The 23493-nt window shown below is 40.2% G+C and overlaps 1 protein-coding gene across 4 annotated transcripts in view; it reads left to right on the top strand.

The window, feature by feature from the left end:
• PDE1C (phosphodiesterase 1C) overlaps positions 1-23493 on the top strand; it is a 520097-nt gene that overhangs the window by 392559 nt on the left and 104045 nt on the right. For all 4 annotated transcript variants that reach the window (XM_072153240.1, XM_072153239.1, XM_072153241.1 and 1 more), the window contains one exon: positions 10709-10825. In XM_072153240.1, the coding sequence (XP_072009341.1) occupies positions 10709-10825 (117 nt within the window). The remainder of the gene's footprint in view (positions 1-10708; positions 10826-23493) is intronic.

The raw sequence follows: 23493 nt of genomic DNA, 5'->3' as shown, positions 1-23493 counted from the left end.
ACATTAGTGAATAAATCTGATAGTTCTTCACTTATAAAGTTGAATAGTGAAGTTTTTATACGCTTGGGTTAAATGTCAGGGTCTGATCTGAGACTATGCAATTATTCTTTATGAAACTTTTATGACAGCCATCATAACGCCTGAGCCTTTTTCCATAAGTCATTTGTCAGTTGTGAGTCACGCACCAACATATACAAGAAAACCATAGCATTTTCTCCTCGTTTATTGTAGTGAAAAGAAAGGATTGGGAAATAACCCTTGACAGATATTGAGCATAAAATGAAAGTTCCAATTTAAAGATTTGAATCTTTAATGCATTGCTAGAGCAATAAGACTTAGCTATGCATGAATTTATACAGACTGAAAATACACCATCATTTTTACTTAAGGATGAATTAAGTCTGGCCACAGGCCATAGGCCTAAACTTTGGCTCACTTCTTTTCTAAAGGAAAACTTCATTTTAACCCCTTCAGCTTACGGACACAATAATGTATCCTCTATGTAAGTGTAGTGCAATATAATGTGCTTCTAATAACTTAAAAATTATTATTATTAAACAGCTGAAAATCTGAAAGGTTGTTTGCTTTAGACTGCCCCTGCTTGATAAGCTTGACAAGCTGATTACAAACAGCCCTTTATTAACCCCTTAAGGACGCAGCCATTTTGCAGGTTAAGGCTCAGCCCGATTTTTTGGATTCTGACCTGCGTCGCTTTATATAGTTATAACTTTTGAACACTGTTACTTATCAAAACGATTCTGAGATTGTTTTTTCCCCACATGTTGTGCTTCATTTTAGTGGTAAATTTTGGCTGATAAGTTTTGCGTTTATTTACAAAAAAAAAGAAAATATGATACATTTTTTGAAAAATTTGCCATTTTCGAAATTCAAAATCATTGCGTTTCCAGGCAGATAGATTTACCACCTAAATAAGTTGCTGAATAACATTTCCCATTTGTCTACTTTACATTTTCATAATTTCTGAAATGTCTGGATAATTTATTTTGATGTCACGCGGCTTACAAAAAGAATATCGCTTTTCCGGATTTTCAGAATTGACTATTTTGGGGATAAATACAGTTTTGAATGAAATTTTACATATTTAGCATCAAAACCCCCCTATATAACCAACCCATTTTCAAATCTGCACCCCTCAAGCTATCAGAAACCGCTTTTACGAAGATTGTTAACCCCTTGAGATCTTCATAGTAATTGAATCAATATGGAGGTGAAATTTAGAATGGTCAAATTGTTCCCTTATACGTTCATTTAGCCCTAACATTTACACATTTCCAAAATATAAAAAGAGAAAACTCACCATACAATTTGTTCTGCAATTTCTCCTGAGTACAAAGACCCCCCACATGTGGCCGTTACTTGTTTTATGGGCACACAGCGAGACGCAGAAGGGAAGGAGCGCCCTGCAGCTGCCAGGATTTTAGTTTCCTCATTGGCCCCTTTTGAAGGCTATAAAATTTTCGCTTTTGCGCTATTGGGGCCATGTGATGCCATTTTTTTTGCGCGATGAGATGCTTTTTCCATTGTTACCATTTTGGGGTTGGTATCACCTATTGTTGAAAATTTAGGAACTTTTTTTGAGGGCAGGAGTAGAAAAGCATCAATTCTCTACTGGTTTTTTTACTCTTTTTTTTTTGGTGTTCACCGTATAGCCTAATAATCATATTATCTTCATTCTATGGGTCGATACGATTACGGGGATACCAGACTTGAATATATTTTCTTACGTTTTACTAAATTTGTCAAACAAAACCCTAATGTGGGGAAAAATCTATCATTTATGTATTGCCGTCTTCCAAGTGGCAGAACATTGTTACTTTTTTGGCTACGGAGCTGGTTGATGGCTTATTTTTTGCGGGACATGTTGTACTTTGCACCAGTATCATGTCGGAGTACACATGGTTTTTTGATCGCATTTTATAGCATTTTTTGTGGGATTGAATAGCTAAAAATCATAATTTTTGGAAGGTTTATAGCAGTTTTTTTTTACGGCGTTTATCGTGGGGGTTCAATAATGATTTACTTTTATTCTACGGGTTGTTACGGACGCGGTGATACTATATATGTGGGGTTTGTGTTATGATTTAGACTTTTTTTTTAGTTATATGTCTCTTTATATGTTTTGGGGGTTTTGGGCATTTTTAGTGATTTATGACTTTATTTTTTTATTGAATAGCTTTTTTTTTTTACTTTTTCACTTTTATACCATGGGATATGAACAAGCAATCCTCTGATTGCTTGTTCATGATAATATTCTGCAATACTCATGTATTGCAGAGTATTATCAGTGTCAGCCTATACACTTGCATAGGCTGGCACTGTGCCAGTAAGATGACGTCACAGACGCCATCTTACCGGCAATTCTTGCAGGTAACTCTGGGGTCCAGATCGGACCCCAGAGTTGCTATGGCAACGATCGGCGCCCCCCGAAAATGGTTCGGAGGGGCCGATCGTGGAGGAAAGACCCCCCCAGAGGCATGTTAGATGCCGCGGTCGCGCTGACCGCGGCATTTAACGGGTTAAGCACCCGCGATCGGAGTCAACTCCGATCGCGGGTGTTACACTGGGGTGCCGGCTATCAGTCACAGCCGGCACCCCGTTTTTTCCGATGCCGGTTCGGCTCAGATCTTGAGCTGAACCGGCATGGGCTCAGCGTCCGATATATCGGACGCTGAGCGCTAAGTCATTGAGCTCAGCGTCCGATATATCGGACGCTGAGCGTTAACGGGTTAAGCGCTCCAATCTTCTTTTATTTTATATAGTAGATCGTAGATATGACCATGGTTCTAGTATCAGATTTAAGCTTACATTCAGACACTTGTCTGAGAGGAGGAGGGATGAGCACTTCTCATCCCTCCCCTCTCCATAGGGATGCACAGCGCAAAAGTGTATCAGCGGGGTAAGATAGAACATCTATCGTGCACAGCACCCTAATGCCGCAGGGAGCCTATTGCGGTCTATGGGGCAGTAACTACGTCAGCAAGCTTGCGGCCGTATATATACGTCACCACAACGGCAATGTGAAAAGGAGAAACCCTTATGGTTTGTGGTATGTGTGTTCTACAGAAATGGTCATATGGGCAATAATGTAACAGGGGGAAATATAGCAGAAGTGTCTGAGAACAGAACTGTTGTAGGTGCTCATGACAACCAATCATAGGCCAGCTTTCATTTTCCCACAGTTGTTTATAAAATTAAAACTCTAATTGGTTGCTATGGCTAACTAGAACAGTTCTGTTCTCAAACACTTGAACACCAGTATCTCTGACTCTATAGGTCATGGCACTAAAGGCCTGATTGTATCTGCTATACAAATCTGCGAAACTGAAATGCTGGAGGGGTGGCATTAATTCAAATGTCCAAATATTGGGCTTTATAGTTTTGAACCTTGTGTCAGATTAATAAAATAATATAATCTTTCAAATCATATCAGGCCTGTTGTTCTGTTTCCTACTGAACCTGATAAAAGACACAGTATGGAATTGTATCTGTATCTGCAGCTCGCATTTCTAAATATGAATTTACCTCTGAAAAATATCTCCTTTTCTGTAGCACAAAAAACCACAACCCTGATTTGGCTTGAAAGATGAGATTATCTTCTTTAATACAATACTTTAACTATGGTTCCAGATGTTTTCAAATAAAAGAGTTAATTCTAGAAAGAAGATATCATACCCTACCTGAAGGGGCTTCTAGTTTAGGGGAGTAAAAGTAAGTGACAGCTTCCCTATTTGTGTTTACAGATAGAACCAGTTTTAGAACAGTTTTGATTCCGCTTAAATTGTCTTTCATGAGTCAAAACCTTATGACAAAATCAATAGCATTTTTATGTTATCCTAATTTCTGTGCAAAAATCTAACTCAGTAGATGACATGTGATTTGACACGTATTGCTGGATATGACAGGTATGGGAAATCAGGTATGCACATGACATGCTTACTTGCAGAGTTACAAGGAAAGTGATAATATATCCTATTTTAAAAGTATCAGCAGATACTAAAAACGTATTAAAATCTATTATCATTTTACACATCTTCTTTTAAAAATTGAAACATTGTTTTTGTGAGGATTTTGTGGTCTACTTATTGTCTGCATTATGATGTTACAAGGAATTGGATCACAATATACCCCACACAACACAAAAATATTTTTCACAAGTCTTATTCTTCCATTTCTCTCTTTTTAATTTCAAAATTAACCCCTGTAAAACAATTAAAGGGTTAACAAACTTCATAAAAGTTGTTTTACATGCGTTGAGGGGTGTAGTTTCTATAATGGGGTAATTTATGGGGTTTTACTTTTATTTACGCCTCTCAAAGTGACCTGAAACCTGAGCAGGTCCCTCAATAGCAGGATTTTGCTTTTTTTTATGAAAATGTGAAAAATTGCACCTGACATTCAAAGCCCCATAACATCTTACAAAAATAAGAGTATGTATAAAAAACCACGGAGGTATAAAGTAGACATTCAGTGAATGCTAGTTATTACGTTTTTTGGTGTTATGACTCATGTGTGGTAAAAGTAGAATTTTTGAATTTCAAAAATTGAGACTTTTTCCAAGTTTTCACCAAATATCTGATTTTCTCATAAATAAATACTAAACATACCACCAAAATGTTTTAATTAACATGAAGTACAATGTGTCACGAGAAAAAAATTTCAAAATCACTTGGATATGTTAAAGCGTTCCAAAGTTATAACCACTTATAGTGACACAGGGCAGATTTGAAAAAATGGGCCATGTCAGGAAGGTGAAAAGTGGCTTCGGCGTTAAGGGGTTAATGTGATTCGCCATGATCCAATTCGGGTCAAATTTTTTTTGGAAAATTCGTCGAACTGGGCGATTGGAATTTTTAAAAAATTTGCCCATCTCTAACAATTAGCATTAACTGCATTATTCGTCAATTTTTTTAAAGCACAATCTCAGTTTAAATAAAAATAGATAAAACCTCTGCACTACCCAGACATTGATTGTTAGAGAATAGGATAACTAAGCAGTGGAAGTGCTGTCGGTGTGATCCAAGTGTCTCTCTGTATCAAACAAAAACTAAAAAGAGAAGAGAAAATACACCAAGCACCAATTCACACTGATTTCGTAAGACAGTTAATATAGAAGTTTTAATCGAGTTGTGGTCTCGATACATCAAAATAAATAAATAAATAAAAATACACATCCTTATTCTCACATATTAAATTTTAATGTTATACATAAGCAACAATAGATAAAATACATAACAGTACTGAATATCAAACAATTATAAAAAATCAGTCCTATATAAGTAGGCAGCAATATAAAGCTGCAAAAAAATAAACGTAATGTTTATACCCAATTAGGACATAAAAAGGTATCACGGTGTGATCTCAGGCAGGGCAAAAAGGTAAGGTGGCACTCAAAGGGGCCCACGTGCTTTACCTATACCTCAAAAATATGTTTAAAATGTAAAAAAGATAAAAAAGGTCTCATGTTGTTCTTGTTCCGTATAAGCGTATCAAAGTCCATATATTCGATTAAAATGTATGGCCAGTCACATGCGCATATGGTTCAGTTGTTTCCACAATTGGATCTTTTAAGCTGCAGTCCACACAGGATGATTTTACACTGGGTGTGGGCTCCAAATTAGGTGGCCAGCCATTTGTTTGAATAAGTAGCTGGATGCGATAAATATCTCTTTCATCAGATATACTGGCAAGGTTAACCTTTATTTGGATGTTGTGCTTACCCTCAGTTGTTTAACAGTGAAAGTGTATATTTACAATACAGTCCACTCCTCGGACGGTTAATCAGCATTTACCTCCACAAACAAAGCAGTCAGATCTGTGTCAATCAGCTTCTTTCCGATTTTTCTGTGCATGCATGTCACTCCATTCAGCGCGGTCAGAGAGGGAATCGCACAGGTGTGTAGGAGCGCAGCTCACACGGGTGGGTGGGGAAGCCGCTGCCGTTGGACTGTTAGTAAGTGTCCGTCTGATGGCTCATAGCTAGATTAGATTAGGTGCAGCATAAAAACTGATAAATGATGACAGTCCAGAACCATAAAAATGAGCGTAGATACACGGAACAAATGAGAGAGCTGCTAGATGCGTTTCCGAGCCATTCATCGGCTCCTTCCTCAGTAGCTAATGAATAATTTGCCCATAATGCCTGCTTTTATTCAGGTTTTCGATAACACACATTTTGTGCCAACTTCCATGCGACACAAATCGGGGGAGTGGCCGTCGGACAACCTGACTGATTTGGACTAACCGCGGGATATTTTTTTTTTTTATGAAAAAGGTTTTAATTTTTTTTTTTTATCTATATAAGTTTGGTATCCTTGTGATCATACCAACCCAAAGAATAAAGGAGAGGTGTCATTTTGAACCTGCAGGGAAATCTGTAGAAACAAAGCCCACAAGAAAATTTAGAGGAATGCATTTTTGTCAATTTCACCACATTTTAGTTATTTATAGGTCATGTGCTTCTAGAGCAGAAGACGCTCTAGATGTGTGTGTGTGTGTGTGGGGGGGGGGAGTTAAAAAGACTGGGAGATTTATAATTAAAAAGCACTGAATTGTATAGGGCCTGATGCTGCCTCCTGAGAATCTATGCAATGTGTTTTTTTGCACCTTTTGTTATCTATGGAGACAGCAATAATTCTTTAATAATTTGTTCTTTAATGATCACAATGTTGCCCAGCCTTATTATACATCGGTCACGTACCAGTCTCAAAGAGATGAGAACCAAATACTGACAGAACTGGCTGCACAGATTCTCTGAACATGGACTGAAATGGCCTGGCTATTGCTATAACGCTCTTAATAGCAGGGATCATATGCCTCAGTAGCCATACATTTATATGTGTCAGTCATACACATCCTTATTCCATTCACCAGAGACTCCTATTGAGTCTTTGTAGAAAAGAGACATCACTGCTTCTAATAAATTGCATTAGATATGAGCTAAAGACAATATGGGCTCATAATTAAATTTACTCAAAAAATGGAAAAACTTATGGCTATTTTTCAATTCAACAAAGCTGGAGAATTCCACTACCCGCTGAATACATTTACATATATGATCTAATATGCACTTCATTTCCATCTGTTTATTTGGATTGTGCAGCAGACCTCCCCATATCTAGTGGACACTCTTGTTACTTAAGTATGCATTGGATGAATGGACTCTTTGCTGTGCAGAAAGGATGTCCTGGGTCCAGCTCTCGTTGTAATGTATAATATCTGCAGGTCACATTCAATCACCTATTAGCTTTAATTCTTTATGAAAAACCACATTCTTACATTGTGAATTTCAGCCATGGCTTACATATAGATCTAACTCTTACAACTCCTTAAATAAAATTAAGATATAACAGTCCCTTGATTTTTGGGTGGCACGGTGGCTTAGTGGTTAGCGCCTCTTCCTTGCAGCACTGGGGTCCTGGGTTCTAATCCCACCCAGGTCAACATCTGCAAAGAGTTTGTATGTTCTCTCTGTGTTTGCGTGGGTTTCCTCCTGTTTCCTCCCACACTCCAAAACATACTGTTAGGTTGTTTAGATTGTGAGCCCCATGGGGACAGGGACCAATTTGACATGCTTGGTGCAGCACTGTGTAATCTGTGTGCGCTATATAAATAAAGAATTATTATTATTTATTATTTACACTGCAGCCTGTCCTCAGCTAGGATTCCCTGTAGCTGTTCTCCTTTATGAACAAATACCTATCCAATTGTACCTGAGATTATATTTTACAGTAAATTGCTATTTAAAAGGAACCTGCCTGCAGGTTTTTCACCAAATAACCTACAGCACTGTCCGGTTTGCTATTACTATATTTTTAGCTTTCCTATCTGTTATATACAAATTGGCGTAACATGTCCCAGTTGAGAAGATTGCAGTTAAAAGGGGTAATCCCACGTTGACAAAATTCTAAAACGTACTCAGGATCGCAAAATAACACATTTAAATTCAATGTTATTAACAAAAATACAGAATTTCACAGATGTAATTGTAAACTGTTTCTATTATTATCTATTATTGTTTTATATTTTGGTTGTTCTTGGATATGACCATAAATGCACTCCTAACTATGATCGGACTTATATTCCTATCCTCTCAGATTCCTCTCATATGAACATGTGGAGGGTGGGGAAGGAATAATAGGAAGAGATCATTAGAGCCAGAGGCTCCAGCAGTGTGCAGAATAGACCAGCTCTACAAATAAGATAAGCTCTTGATCCAAGGGGAGGGGGACACAGCAGTGTTAAGTGTGTTTCATTGGTTAGGTTAAATAGCAGACCTGAGTATCATCTTGTATAATATGCATCTTATGACTGATCTGTCTCATCTCTTTTTCTTTGTGTTAGATACTCGAAATAATCAGAAGCTAAATTGAAGTGTAGCTAAACCCTGAACCTTGTTAATCTAAGCACATTGTCAGCACACATCATCTCCTGCACAAGTATAGAACAGATGAATCGGGAAATATCTGCTCAGCTAGTGCCCGTCCACAGAGTTGAAGCCTACACTGAGCAACTAATCTAGAGAAAAAGCAGCAATACAACTGTAAAATTGCAGGTTTAAAAGTTATTTTTGGTATATTAGCATCACAAAGGAATTCAAATTTGATAACTTTCTTTCATGGGCAAACCCCTTTAAGGGGAATCTATAGCGGGAAATGAATCTTTGTAATTATGCCAGTTTTCAGATGTTTGATTGTCATATAATTATTGCATTAGTTTTTGCTAAATACTTTAGCCTTTTCTGTGACTATTGTCTGCCTTCGGTAATGAAAACAGCGATGAAGCAGCACTCCATATAGTGAAAAAAATCTTGAGTTTTTATTCCACCATAGTGACCATGCAACGTTTCACCTTATCAATAAAGGCATTTTCAAGCATGCTTGAAAATGCCTTTATTGATAAGGTGAAACGTTGCATGGTCACTATGGTGGAATAAAAACTCAAGATTTTTTTCACTATATGGAGTGCTGCTTCATCGCTGTTTTCATTACCGTGGTGGGTTGTGTCTAAACCCGTTTGGAAGATTTTTGCACCCAACTTTACCCCTTGCACGGTGCTGCTCCACACCTGATTCTTTGTCTGATATTGTCTGCCTTCTTCACTTTACATTTCTTCCTACTTACGTCAGATTTATTAGGTCAATTCAGATGCAGTCAGATTTATAATGTGCAACTCTTTAAAAAGTTACAAATTTCAGTGCAAATTCACTCATGTTCCCTCCTAGTGTAGGAAATAGTATAGGTCGTGTTGTGCCTGTGTGACTTTTCAAGAAAAAAAATCTTTAAATCCACTATAGACCACAACTTCTCATACGTCAGATTTATCAAAAAATCTAAACCACTAAGATAAGGCTGATTGCCAAGACATGTGAGAACGCTTCTACTTCCGGAGTGCTCGGTATATCAGCCCGCGTCCAGCTCATAGCGATATCTGTGTAGATGTGAATAGCATCCTATCCTTGCACCTGCCTTTTATCTGTATTGTAACCATTTTGGATAAATAAAGCTGCACAACATTTTTAACAGAGCCTGTGAGTGCTGATCAACTTCTTTTGCCTTTGGATTTATCATGGCCATCACACCTTAATACTGATGTACAAGCTTTGACTTAGTCACAATGCTCAGTGCAGAGATGGGAATTGTAACTACTCCACCCTCATGGGGCACTCCTGGGCCTGCACACTAGCAATAGCCTGCGTCATGTTCAGGCACAGGTTATAGCGCAGTTCCACACTTGGATGGAACTGGCATAGAACTGAGCCAGGTGCACAATGCGGGGAATTTAACAATTTGTTTCAGGTTCTGTCAGTTTCTAACTAGAAAACACTAGTCTTTTGCTGAGCCAGATTTATCACTGAGATTATAAACTCTGGTGCAGTATAAGACTGTCAGTTCCTACTTTAGACCCAGTTTAGGTCGATGTAAACTGTCGCATGGCTGATTTCCCTACAGGCCAAGTTCCTTTCTCTTGAGGTCATGCCCATTTGGGCGCAGGGTGGTGCTAGAATAGTTCTATACTGTTCAGTAGGATATAACTTTGTGGCACAAGGGATTAATAAATTGGTGCATGGACTGAGAAGGTTTAGAACCGGCTTTTAGCTGGGCTATTATTGTGCCACAATAAGCCCCCAAAACATGTCTCAAAAATAGAAGCACCAGAAAACTGATGGGTTCACAAGCAGACACAAAATTTTGTGCCCCAAAATAGAACATCGAGTGTGTTGGAAAACAAGAATATTGTGGTGCCGACACTTAATAAATTCATGGATTTCATAGATATATCTCAGCCCTATTAATGGGTTGGCTTCAAAGTGTTGGCATCTCATCCTATAGATGTATATTTGCACATGTGTAGCATTGCACTACTTTTGATGCCTTCAAATTTTGGAAAGTATATTTAAATGAAGTGCTTACAAGTGAATGAGTATTTCCTGCATCTTTTAACATTAGTCTCATGTCTTCCACAAATATATACACTGAATTATTGTTTTTTTTATAAGAAAATTTAGCTCAATGCACAAGGACTTGCTGATGATCATCATAGACCCTAAATCAAAGGTTCAGAAATGAATGTATAATACATTCTCTTACAGATTTCATGCTGGCAGGATGAAAACTTTCATCTGTATGTTAATGTTGTTGTATGTGTGTGGGACAGAGAATATTAATAACTGTATGATGCTCTCTTGCAGAATGTTGACAAGTGGTCCTTTGATGTATTTGCACTAAATGATGCTAGTGGCGATCATGCACTTAAATTCATCTTTTATGAATTGCTCACACGTTATGATTTGATCAACCGCTTCAAGGTGAGTGCCATCAAATATACTTTTATCTCTCAATCCATGTTGATACTGAATTGAAAATCTAGTGAAATTATTATTAAAGTCCCAAAACATTGTTTTAAGTCATCAAAAAAGTTCATATGAAGAAAACTGTTGAGTATGTTTGTTCATATAGTAATTAAAGATAATATACTTCTAATGATCATTTTCCTTTGCTTCAAGAAAATAAATATTTTAGATACTACTACATTGCACATCCCGGTAGATAAAATAGAGAACTTTATCAAGCTCTGCTCTATTTTAGTTTGTTCTAAGATGTTACTTAACTTTATAACCCCGCTACCCTTTACTGGAGTGTCATAAATACCAAAGTTGATAAATTAGGCTTAACTGACCAACCACCACCACCTTCCCATCCACTTTTAAAAATTTGATTGACTGGACTTGACTCTTCTCCCCCTAATCCCCACCACATCCCCCCACCTAATCTCAATCTCTCAGAACATAAACGTTCTAAATTGTATTAGACAAATACCACTAATGTCTTATGTGATTATCTTGTATTTTACTGAACAATGCTGCAGTTTGTATGTTGAGAAAAAAACAATAAAAAGGTTTAATAAAAAAAAAAACTAGATTGAATAAATGAAATTATTAACACAACTGAGACGAAATTGTTACAACTGCCAGAATTATGCAGCGAGGGCTTGATCAATGTCCACTACAGAGTTTTGTTGGTATGATTCCATTTTGGATTACTTACCATATATACTGAAGTATAAGCTGACCCTAGTATAAGCCAAGGTACCTATTTTTGCCACCAAAAACTGGGGGAAACTTATTAATATGAGTATAAGCCTAGGGGAAAAAATGCAGCAACTACTCTCTAATAAAATATCCTATAGCAGCTTCCTCTTTAAATAAAATCTCCAGCAGAGCCCCCTTTAAAAATAAAATTCCAGCAGAGCCCTCCTTTAAGGAAATGTCCAGCAGAGCCCTCCTTTAAGGTAATGTTCAACACTGCGCCCCTTAAATATAATATCCAGCATTTCCCCTGATAAAATAATAAACTTAGTACTCACCTCTGGCGCTGCCCCCTGGCGTCCTCTTCTCCCCCATCTCTCTTTAATAGCTTGGCACTGGCTTCCCTGCACGTCACGCACATATTACGACTCGGCGTCTCGAAGCCTGATGATGTCACACTGTGTGTGTGTGTGCGGGTGGGCAAAGAGCATGGACATGTCTCTGCCCGCATTCCCCAGGGGTCAGACCTGAGTGCAGAAAACAAGTCGGGGAAAAGAGGACACCAGAGAACAGCGCCGAAGGTGATTATTATTTTTTAATTTACTTGAGTATAAGCTGAGTGGGGCTTTTCCAGCACAAAAATTGTGCTGAAAAACTCGGCTTAAACTCAAGTTTATATGGTAACCCTTTCATGTACCAGTGTGTTTAGTGCATTTTACAGGTGAAATTTGTTTTTGTTTCTTTGTCTACCCCAATTTTTTCATTTATTTATTCTGTACAACATATGTGGTAATTTCTAATGATTTAAAATTGTCGAGAACATCAGTTACAATTCTAGTTTTCCTTTTGCAGTTTATTGTTAAAGTTGGGATTTTCTGTATGGCAGTGCGAGGGTGCCAATGTCACTGTAATGCTATCAAACTTGCAATGTAGTCCTTAATCTACATGGTTCTATCATGAAGTGGTCAGAAAAATTTAAATTAAGTTGAGAGGGGAATATTATTTCCATTTTCCATCTGTGTAAAATTGCCATAGCATGACTATGGCAAGGTCTCAATATAGTTTCCTTTTGTGACGCAAATACTTGGTAAACATTATAAATAAGAAACTATTATTCTCAGTATATGCAAAATAAAATAATAAAGTCTGAAAGTTTTGATATAAGAAGAGTTATGGATTTAATACTGGATATGAAAAGATCCTGAATTCCTAAAGCTTTTATGAAAATGTAACATGCAGTAAGATACCTGGAGGGCTGTCTTTTATATGTTAAAGATATTGTTATTGTACAGTGATGGTAGATTTTCCAACACATCGAGTAGCTAATTAAATATTAATTCAGCAGTTACTACTTTATCAGTGGAGCAGTTACATATTTATAAGAAGTGTACGTTGCTGTAAAAACAGTATGATAATTAGCTATTTGTGTTTGTTAAAATGGATTTCCTACCCGCATCATTGTAGAATTCTACTGGAGAGCAAAAAAAAAAGAGAAAATTAAATAAAGATGTGCTTTATTAATATGAGATTTTTACTGTAATTGTAAACCCAACATTTGGTAACCCAAACCTGCTTTTTATTTTTTATGAGAGTAGATATTCCTAGCCTCCAACCCTCTTACAAGTGACAGTATCTGGCAGTCTACATGGCAGCCATCATCATTGAAAATGAACATGGGCAGGGAATGTTTATGACTGCCTGATTGCTTCCTACAAAAGAATAAAATATGATTTTTAAATTAATGTTGCCACCTAGGATTATGCTAAAAAGACCCCCAGGGAACATACATATTACAGAAGAAGGTACTGTTAGTGGGCTTGGGGAAGGGGTGCGGTTACTGTTGTGACAGGTTCCCTTTAATATTATCTGAGAAATGCATTCAACTGTATTTCCTTTTCTTGCAAGATGTTACATTTATGACTTCACACTTGCTGTCTTAATCATGAATTAGATTGTAAGCTTAATGAGCAGGAACCATGAAGAACAATTTAAAGAAAGGTATGTACCTGATATCAGTATCATGTGTATTAGTGATTTTTGCATAATGTTACTGTGAATACATTTATGTTTCATCTGAAACTGTATTGCTTGCAAGAAGTGATACCTTTTACTGGATCAAAACACAAACTGCACGGATGCAGCTGCACATATGGCTGACAGGGATTTAGGCAGTGTGGTCCTGGAAATCTGTGTGCAGCATCATCTGGGTCCTTTTGTTTCATTAAAAGGTCTCCCATTTTGCAAACAATTAGTGATAATTCTATATTTATATGATATTTTTAGATATAGACTGTTAGTACTGGCAGGAGAGATGCACATGTCCATTCCTTCATTTGACTAGAAGAAATAAAGATGAACCACCCTTCTTCCAGTCTGCGTCTCTGAAAGCCTGAATTACTTAATTGAGGCTATCTGTGTAGCCTGCTCTTATGACCCGGCTACCCATGTAACCCTTTTACAGTAGTTCAGATCAGAACCCTGGACAGCGCAACTCTCAACACAGAAAACCCCTAAGATTCAGAAATCCTGTTTACTGAAGAATGACATACAGATATTTAATGATAGGTTCCTTGTCTTAGTTGTGCTCATTTACTACAGAGGCAGATGGCAACATTACTTAATAGTTTCTAGTACAGATTAGTATTGGTAACATCTGTTTCTTACATACTGATGTACAGTATGATAATATGCCTACATGTCATTGTCATGTTATTGTCATTCTGCTTTTATTTTAATTACATATTATTTTATTGATATGAATACTTGAATGTATATTTCATGTTTTAAACCATGAATGTATTTGTTGCAAATAATGATGTTTACTTTGGTCAACAGGGGGTCATATGGCTACATAAAAGTTTTTTTTTAAATACATACATGTCACATCTTTTGTTAGCAAATATAGATATTTGCTCCATTAGATATTATTTCTAAGGTATTTAATCAATACAAAGTATAATGATGTTCCTATCAGCTCAAAAAACCACCTCAGTACAACCAATTTAATGAGAGTGGGTTTAACTAGGAGGGAATGGTGAAGAGTTCATAAGAGTTCATAAGAAACCTGTCCCAAATGTGCCAAGAAAGGTCCCACAGTCTGAATACTTTTCAGGCACTCTACTAGTATTGTACAATCGCCTGACTAAATCACACTCCCTACCTTCTGTGCCTTGTTTAGTGCCCAAACAGAAGGTCATGGTCACATATATAATACTTTGGAGTTGCCAGTACAATGAAATATCCTGGTAGTTACCTAATTTTGGACATTGCACCCTTTTAGAGTATACGCAGGGGTATAATGGGCACTTTGAATCATAGGTCATGCAATTTTTACAGAACTATGCCAATTCAGTGCCCAATATGTTATACCCAACTTGTGTCAGAATGGACACATAGGGTACATTTATCATATGCTAAGTGTACCAGCGAATGATGTTGCACCTGGCCCTTGCAAGCCAACATTTTTTTTTGCCGGCGGGGCATCGACTGCAGGTGCAGGTCTTTCCCACTTAGCCCCCTTTACCAGTCCATGCCCACTTTGCATGGAGGTGGATAAAGCCATGCACCAGGAATTGCGCCTACACATTGAATTGTGCCTACACACCAAGCTATAAATGGGGCTAAATCTCTGTGGGAACAACATACTGGGCACTTACATGACATATTTGTGGAAAAACAATAATTTTTCCCTTAGACCTGCTGTTTGACATTAATTTGCACATATTTTACATTAACTTTTACATTAAATACTCACTACATCTATAGCTAAATAACTTGAAAAGTGTAGTTAAAAAACAGGGTCACTGGTTTGGCGATCATTTTTTATTTCAATTCTGAGTTTTCTGCACAGTTGTCAGCCAGTGCTGTGTAATTCAATGAATTAGGCCTCAAGTATACCCTGTAGTATTTCCAGATGAAAGTCTAGGGCAGTGATGGCGAACCTTTTAGAGCCTTAGTGCCCAAACTTCAACCAAAAGCCACTTATTTATTGCAAAGTGCCAGCACAGCAATTTAAGCAGTAATATTTCTCCTTGTTCTTTGACAATTTTCAATCGTTCAGCCTCCTAAAGACACCAACGCAGTTGAAAGGAGGGCAAATTCGCCTATCATTGTAGGAAGCTTCTGCAGGCAGATTCTTTGAGTTCTGTCTGGTGAACTTCATTCTGGGGTGATGGCCTGGGTGCCCACAGAGAGGGCTCCGAGTGCCGCCTCTGGCACCAGTGCCATAGGTTCGCCACCCCTGGTCTAGGGCCACGTGTAGTGTGTTATAAAAATAGGAAACATGTCATAATAAGTAGAGAGATAACTTTTCATACTGGGGCCAATATGGATACAATATTTTGGGGCACATTTACTTAGAAAGTCAGAAACTGCACTAAAAGTGCTATTTCCGTGTATAATGGTGGGTGCGGCAATCCACTAAGATCGTGCACCAGAAATCATGAATCTGTCGCTTCCCCACACTGGGCCGACAGAGTTCACCATCTTTTTTGTATTGCAACTTTTTATATATGGCTTGTCACACAATTTACATGTTAAATTCAATGCTTCTTAAATACCTGTGCAAGCCGTTTTAGCCTAGAACAGCGATGGCGAACCTTTTAGAACTCGAGTGCCCAAACTGCAAGCCTACACCCACTTATCTATCGCAAAGTGCCAGCATGGTAATTTAGACCAATAATACCCACAATAACACTATTTAAATGCCAAATAATACTGGCACATGATGAGCATCACTATTACAACAACATAAATGGAATCATGCTTAATATTACCGTCATACAGTAATTGCTTTTAATGCCAGTGATGAACATTGGTGCCATATAGTGATAATTATCCCCGCCATACAGTGAAGATATGGCATCATGTAAAAGGAAACACCAATGCTACTGCTACACCAGTAGATATGCATTTCTATGCAAGTGCATTAAATCGTCAACTAGCACCCTGTGTCTCTATCTCAATCACAAGAATTTAGGTTTAAGGCCCCTTTCACGCCTGTGAGTGTGATGCGCTGAACTCGCAGCATGTGCTGCCTGGATCTCCCGGCACGAATGCTGCAAACTGGACCTGAATTCAGCAGGTCAGTGCAGCTCTGGTTTGCAGCATTCGGCCTGGGCAATCCAGCGCATGCAAGTTCAGCGCATCACACTCGCAAGTGTGAAAGGGGTCTTAATCTGTCAAAATTTAGAAGGTGAAAGCAGCGCTGTGGGAGAGGGAAACAGGGGCAGGGACTGAATGTGCCAGGAAAAGTGACTAAATGAGGTCCAAATCCAACCTGGTTAAATAAAAACAAACTAGCAGGCACTGAGGGGGATGGGGAAACCTATTTAGCAAGATCTCCTCACTGGGGCAAAGTGGGTGTTGTGGGGTGGAGGGCACAAAACACTGAAATCAATTATTTAACACTTAACAGCAGACAATGGAGTACCTGGCTTCCCCTGCCTGTAGTGAGGGACTTCCTTATCTTATCTTCGTTGCTGCTCTGCACTCCTGGCTGCCGGCTTCTGTCTTCCCGGGCTCAGGTTCAGTGAGGAGGAGGAGGGGGAGGGAGCAAAGAGGGAGCCAGTGACCCGCTGCTGCTCCTCAAGTGATGGCAGAACAGGTCAGCTGCAGCCTGCACTGGGAAGCTTACAGTCCGTCATCTGAGGTGTGTAGCAGAGCAGAGAGTGTGTTACTCTCTGCTCTGCCTCTCCGATGCACAGAGAATCACTGGAGCTCCGGCACACAGCAGCAGCTTGTGGATTGGCCGGAGCTCCATTAATGAAGCACACACAGTGGAGGACCATGGCATGCGTGCCAGCAGAGAGGGCTCTGCGTGCCCTGTCTGGCACGCGTGCCATAGGTTCGCCACCACTGGCCTAGAAGAATGTACACAGTCCGACAACAGTAATGGCGCAAAGCCCTTAATAAATGCCCCATTGTGAACTAATTTGGTGTTTTGGGTTAAAAATGGCAATTTTTACTTTGCATTAGTTATGCTGCAATACTTTTTGGAAAGCACCTATGAGGTCAACATGCTTACTACACCACTTGGGAAATACATTGAAGGGGGTAAAAGTGGGGTCACTTTTTGGGGGTTTCAACTATCCTTAGTGAGATAGCCCCTGAACTCAATTACAGTAAAATCTGCCACCCTGAACCCTGCTGTTTTGCCCTTCAGCAATTTCCACCAGATAATGGGGGAGATTCATTATACACACAAATCTCCCCCTTTTCGAGAGAATTGCTGTTTCCCTGACCTGCATACCACTGTAAACATGTAGAATTGGGCAGGGGCAAGCAGTGGGTGGGCAAGGGCCTGAGAGCCCGGGGCCCTTAGATTTATTGTAGCCTCCATTGAAAAACTGTCAGAAACTATAGCAAATAAGCCAGTTTTGTGTCGAGGCTGCACTGTGTCTGGCAATACAGAAAACATGTGCACCTAAAGGGGTGCTTTAGTGCTTGGTCGGATTTGGCATCACATTTATTACTAATGTGCGCCACAATTCTGCAGCATGAACAAAGTGCACCAAAAAAATGCTGCACACTGCCTGAGCAATGCAGGGGACGCCAGACTAATGAAGACCATGCGCCAGTTTTGATGAATCTGGCGCACTCTGCACACTCCACGGGCAAACTGCAGATTGCACTAGTTTTTATAAATGTGGGCCATAGACCTGAAATCTAGTCTAGCAAAAGCCCAATGAAGCTGCTTTCCTTCTAATCTCCATGTGTGTTCTTTTGCCTACAAAATAATTTTTCATTTGCATAGGGCCAAAGCTAATCATTTCTGGGAAACCACTGTGAGTTGAAATGCTTATTGAACATAGTTTCCAAAAGAGTATTTTTTTTTGGGGGGGGGAGTGGGTTTCTAAGGGCCACTGCAAACATATCATGGCACCTGAAAACTATTCCATCAAAATATACCCTACAAAAGCTCAATGGTGCTCCTTCCAAGCATTTTCTCCTTTTATTAGGGCAAAAAGAATGTATTAATAATAATATTTGAAAATTCTAAAGAAAAACTCCACTTTATTTTAATTTCTGTAAAATGATTTAATGGTTAATATGTTTCCTACATGTATTAATAGTCCAAGGGATAGTGTTTATTTTATTTTTTAGTGATTAACTCTCCGCCTCCCTGATTTATTAGATCTAACTTACATCTCACTTTAAAGTTGATTTTCTGGATGATGCCATCAAGCTGGGTCATGAAAGAAACATGACTTGACAACATACTGGTAGTGATTTATTAGGCCAATTTCTGATGACAGGTTCCCTTTAACTGCCTTGATTATTGGTGATGATGGCTGCTAATGAGGCAGGCAGAGCAATGGGGGTTCCCTCTGTTTTCCTTACAGCCCCCTGCAACATGATTGTGGGATTTCGGAGGAATGTCATGGCAGCTGGAGGCCTGATCCATGCCTCTAGGTCCCCCAACTTTGGAAGCTTTTGAGTACAGAAGTGATCATGGTATTGCAAATGTAAGTCCTAATGGGACAATAAAAAAGTTAAATAGTTTTGTAAAGTGTAGTAAAATAAAATTAAAAAAAAAATCAACAACCTTAGGAATAAATTGACTTATTTCCCTTATTGGTTCATAAGAACCAGAAATTGGGCCCAAAGCTCTGGATACCTTCATTATAAGGGGTTAACTTCATATGAAGGGAGGTGCCGGATTATAAGCGTGAGCCGATTAGCGTGGGCCAATCAGGAGGACGCTGGCCCTTTAAGGCTTGAGAAGTCCGCATGCGCCCTTTAGTGGTGAGAGCGTGCGACTGCAGGCAAGGAGGCCTGCGGCCTACACGCCGGGAGCCGGAGCACAGACAGGAGCCAGCAGAGGTAAGTGAGGGTAGGGAGACGGGGACCGGCAGGCAGCGGAGCACGGGTGTACCCGCGATCCGCGACATGGATCGCGGGAGCAACCGTGACAGTACCCCCTTTAGGACCCCTCTTCTCTTCTTCTTCAGCCTCTTCTTTCGCCTCCTCCAATTCATCTTGGTGATGGAACACCTAAGGAGAAAAGCAGAGACAGGACAATCTTGCATAGACTCCTCTGCAAGCTGTACAACCAGAGGCTGAAGTAGCTCTTGGGAGGCCGGAGCAGCACTGGGAAGCTGTCGAGGCAGGAGCGGCTCTTGGAAAGCTGGAACAGCTTTAGGAAGCTGCGGAGGCTGGAGCGGCTCTTGGTAGCCGGAGGCCGGAGTGGCTTCTAGGAAAGCCGGAGAATCTGGAGAGGTCACTGGGAAGACCGGTGGAGACACTGGAGCGACCTCTGGGAAGGCCGGTGGAGAGACTGGAGCGACCTCTGGGAAGGCCGGTGGAGACACTGGAGCGACCTCTGGGAAGGCCGGTGGAGACACTGGAGCGACCTCTGGGAAGGCCGGTGGAGACACTGGAGCGACCTCTGGGAAGGCCGGTGGAGACACTGGAGCGACCTCTGGGAAGGCCGGTGGAGACACTGGAGCGACCTCTGGGAAGGCCGGTGGAGACACTGGAGCGACCTCTGGGAAGGCCGGTGGAGACACTGGAGCGACCTCTGGGAAGGCCGGTGGAGACACTGGAGCGACCTCTGGGAAGGCCGGTGGAGTCACTGGAGGAACCTCTGGGAAGGCCGGAGGAGAACTTGGAAGCGGTGGAAGCATGGCGGCCGGCTGGAGTGGTTCTTGGAAAACCAGATTAGAGCTTGGAAGCTGAGGAAGCACGGCGGCTGGCTTTTGGAACACCGGAGCCAAGCGAGGCCGACATGGAAGCCGGACTTGAGGTTGCTGGCAATCAAACAGCTGCAGAGGCATGGAGGCAGGCTGGAGTGGATCTTGGAAAGCTGGAGCAGCACTGGGAAGCTGCGGAAGTAGAGTCTGCGGAGTCTAGCAACTGTCGGAGCAGGGTAGTAACCCTGCTCAGATCCTTTCTCCAAGAAAAAATCAGTTGAGACTGCTGGGTGAGGACCTCTGCCAGCAATTGGTCTGAGTCATTAGAACAGTCCATGTCCTTGACAGGATCCATAGCCTTGGCGGGGTCCATGGCCGGATCTTGCTGTCACACTTGAGGAGGGAAAGTGTGTAAAAGTCTCTTGGAAGAGTCTGTGGACCCTCTGGACCACCGCGGGAGGTGGTATGAGACCCGCGGTGGCAGCCAAGGTAATACAGCAGGAAACAGTTCAAACCTGAGATGACAGCAGGAAACACGGAGGAATACCGGTAACGCTGGCACACAGAGGAGCACTGGTGATGATGGCACAGACAATAGATTCCGCTGGACATTAACCCTGGAAGGTACAGCAGGACAGGAACCCTGGAAGGCACAGCAGGTAACAGCAATGGTAGCAACGCAGAGGATGGATCGCGGGAGCAACCGTGACAAGGCATCAAAACTACGAGTTTTGCTTTGCACGCTCCTGGAATTCTCTTGATGAGCTTCAAGAGGTTTTCAAATCACAGGTGTGCCTTGTCAGATTTAATAAGTGGGATTTCTGGCCTTGTAAATGGGGTTGAGACCATCAGTTGTCTTGTGCAGAAGTACGGTGGATATACAGCTGATAGTCCTACTGAATAGACTGTTAAAATTGTTATTAAGGCTGAAAAAAGCAGCTAAGTAAAGAATAACGAGTGGCCATTATTACTTTTAGAAATGAAGGTCAGTCAGTCTGAAAAATTGGAAAAACCTTGAAAGTGCCCCCAACTGCAGTTGCAAAAACCATCAAGCGCTACAAAGAAACTGGCTCACATGAGAACTGCCCCAGGAAAGGAAGACCAAGTGTCACCTCTGCTGCGGAGGATAAGTATCATCTGGGTCAGCAGCCTCAGAAATCACAGGTTAACAGCAGCTCAGATTAGAGACCGGGTCAAGGAATGGACATTAGACCAGTGGAAATCTGTGCTTTAGTCTAATGAGTCAATGTCTTTGGTATTAACCACCGTGTCTTTGTTTAATGAAGAAAAAGGTGAATAAATGGACTCTACTTGCCTGGTTCCCACCATGAAGCATGGAGGAGGAGGTGTAATGGTTTGGGGGTGCATTGCTGGTGACACTGTTGGGAATTTATTCAAAATTGAAGGTATACTGAACCAGCATGGTTATCACAGCATCTTGCAGCGGTATGCTATTCTATCACATTTGTGTTTAGTTAGACAACAGGATAGTGACCCCAAATATACCTCCTGGATGTGTAATGACTCTTTGACCAAGAAGGAGGGTGCTACACCTGATGACCTGGCCTACACAGTCGCCAGACCTGAACTCAATTGAGATGGTTATGGGTGAGCTGGACTGCAGAGAAAAGGCAAAAGGGCCAAAAATTGCTAAGCATCTCTAGGAACTCCTTTAAGACTATTGGAAGACCATTTTAGATGACTAGATCTCATCAAGAGAATGCCATGAGTGTGCAATGCAGTAATCAAAGCAAAAGGTGGCTACTTTAAACAACCTAGAAGACATATTGGGGCAGATTTATCAAGTGTCTGAAAGTCAGAATATTTCTAGTTGCCCATGGCAACCAATCACAGCTCAGCTTTCATTTTACCTGTGCTCATAAATATTTTAAAGGGGAGCTGTGATAGGTTGCCATGGGCAACTAGAAATATTCTGACTTTCAGACAGCTTGATAAATCTTCCCCATTGTCAGTTGTTTCACACTTTTTTGTTAAGTTTATAATTCCACATGTGTTAATTCATTGTTTTGATGCCTGATGCCTGCACTAAAGAAATTGTGATTATTTCAGGGCTTCTCTGCCAGAAAACTTATAAATATAAGCATAAATCTCCCCCAAAGTGTTTGTGCAAAAATTCTAGTACCTCAAACCAAAAGGGAAGTACCCTTTGGCACCCCTAAATACAATGGTAAGTATATATCTTTGGAAGCCTGACATCTGAAGCAAGTATCATCTCGGATGACCCGCATCTTATGGAGCTGGCAGGAGTAAAATTAACTAAATATTAGAAATTTAGATTGCATAACCACATCCCTTGCACCATGGGATCAAAGAAGGATAATTCTGCCTCCTTAGAGTCAGAATCGTATCATAGATATCCCCAGCTAGTAAATTCTTTATCTAATGATCTGAAGAGTACTGTGGGCCTGTGTCAGAGTTTTAGAGAGCGCCACAGCAGCCAATAGAGCCTCCAATTTGGAGAAGCCCATATGTGGAACTGAGGCACATTTGAAAATAGTGAATAGCTATTTATTGCTAGTACATGCTTAGTACATGTAGCACCTAAGCCCCTTTGACCACAGTTACGGTTATTTAAGATGGAGAGTGCTCAGCACAAAAGATTTTTGTACCTGTCAACTCAACATTTGATTTCAATGAATGAATCATCAAAGTTACTTCTTTAAGACTGTAGTAGGCTATATGGTGGATGGGATGGATTTGTCAACGTCCGATGAAATTTTTTGAGTAGCACAATGTCCCATCTTTCAGTATCCGAATCAGTTATATTTGTTACCTTTTTACTATCTTCTTACACTTACTTGATTCACCAGCAGACAAACAAGGACCCCAGGCACCAACCCCATAAAATTACATACTCATTACTACCGACTGATAAAAAGTGATCAAGAGCTTAATATTAACTTCAAAGGAATGCAATGACCAGTAATAACAGTTGAAATTTATCTTCCAATATTACTCCAAGATATTTGTACTCTTTTACTCAATAAATTTACACCCCATCTATAACCAGCGGTTCAATTGAATTGCGCTTGTTCCTAGAGAAATCACTTGCCATTTCCTTTGTTTTTGAGAGGTTAAGCTTTAAGCTGTTCATTGAACACCAGTGAGAAAATTCATCCACAGAGTGCCTATACTCTATGTTAGCACCATCTATTATCAATCCAATTAAAATAGTACCATCCAAGTATTTTTGTAAAAAGCACTCCTTGTTGTCCCTCTTCAAATCTGCAGTGTATACAGTACACAAGAAAGGTAAAAGTAGAGTCCCCTGTGGGAGTCCTACACTGGACCAAA

This window comes from Engystomops pustulosus, chromosome 5, assembly GCF_040894005.1.
Source record: "Engystomops pustulosus chromosome 5, aEngPut4.maternal, whole genome shotgun sequence".
NCBI lineage: Eukaryota > Metazoa > Chordata > Amphibia > Anura > Leptodactylidae > Engystomops > Engystomops pustulosus.
The sequence above is the reverse complement of the archived record's forward strand: the minus strand, read 5'-3'. Positions and strand labels throughout refer to the sequence as shown.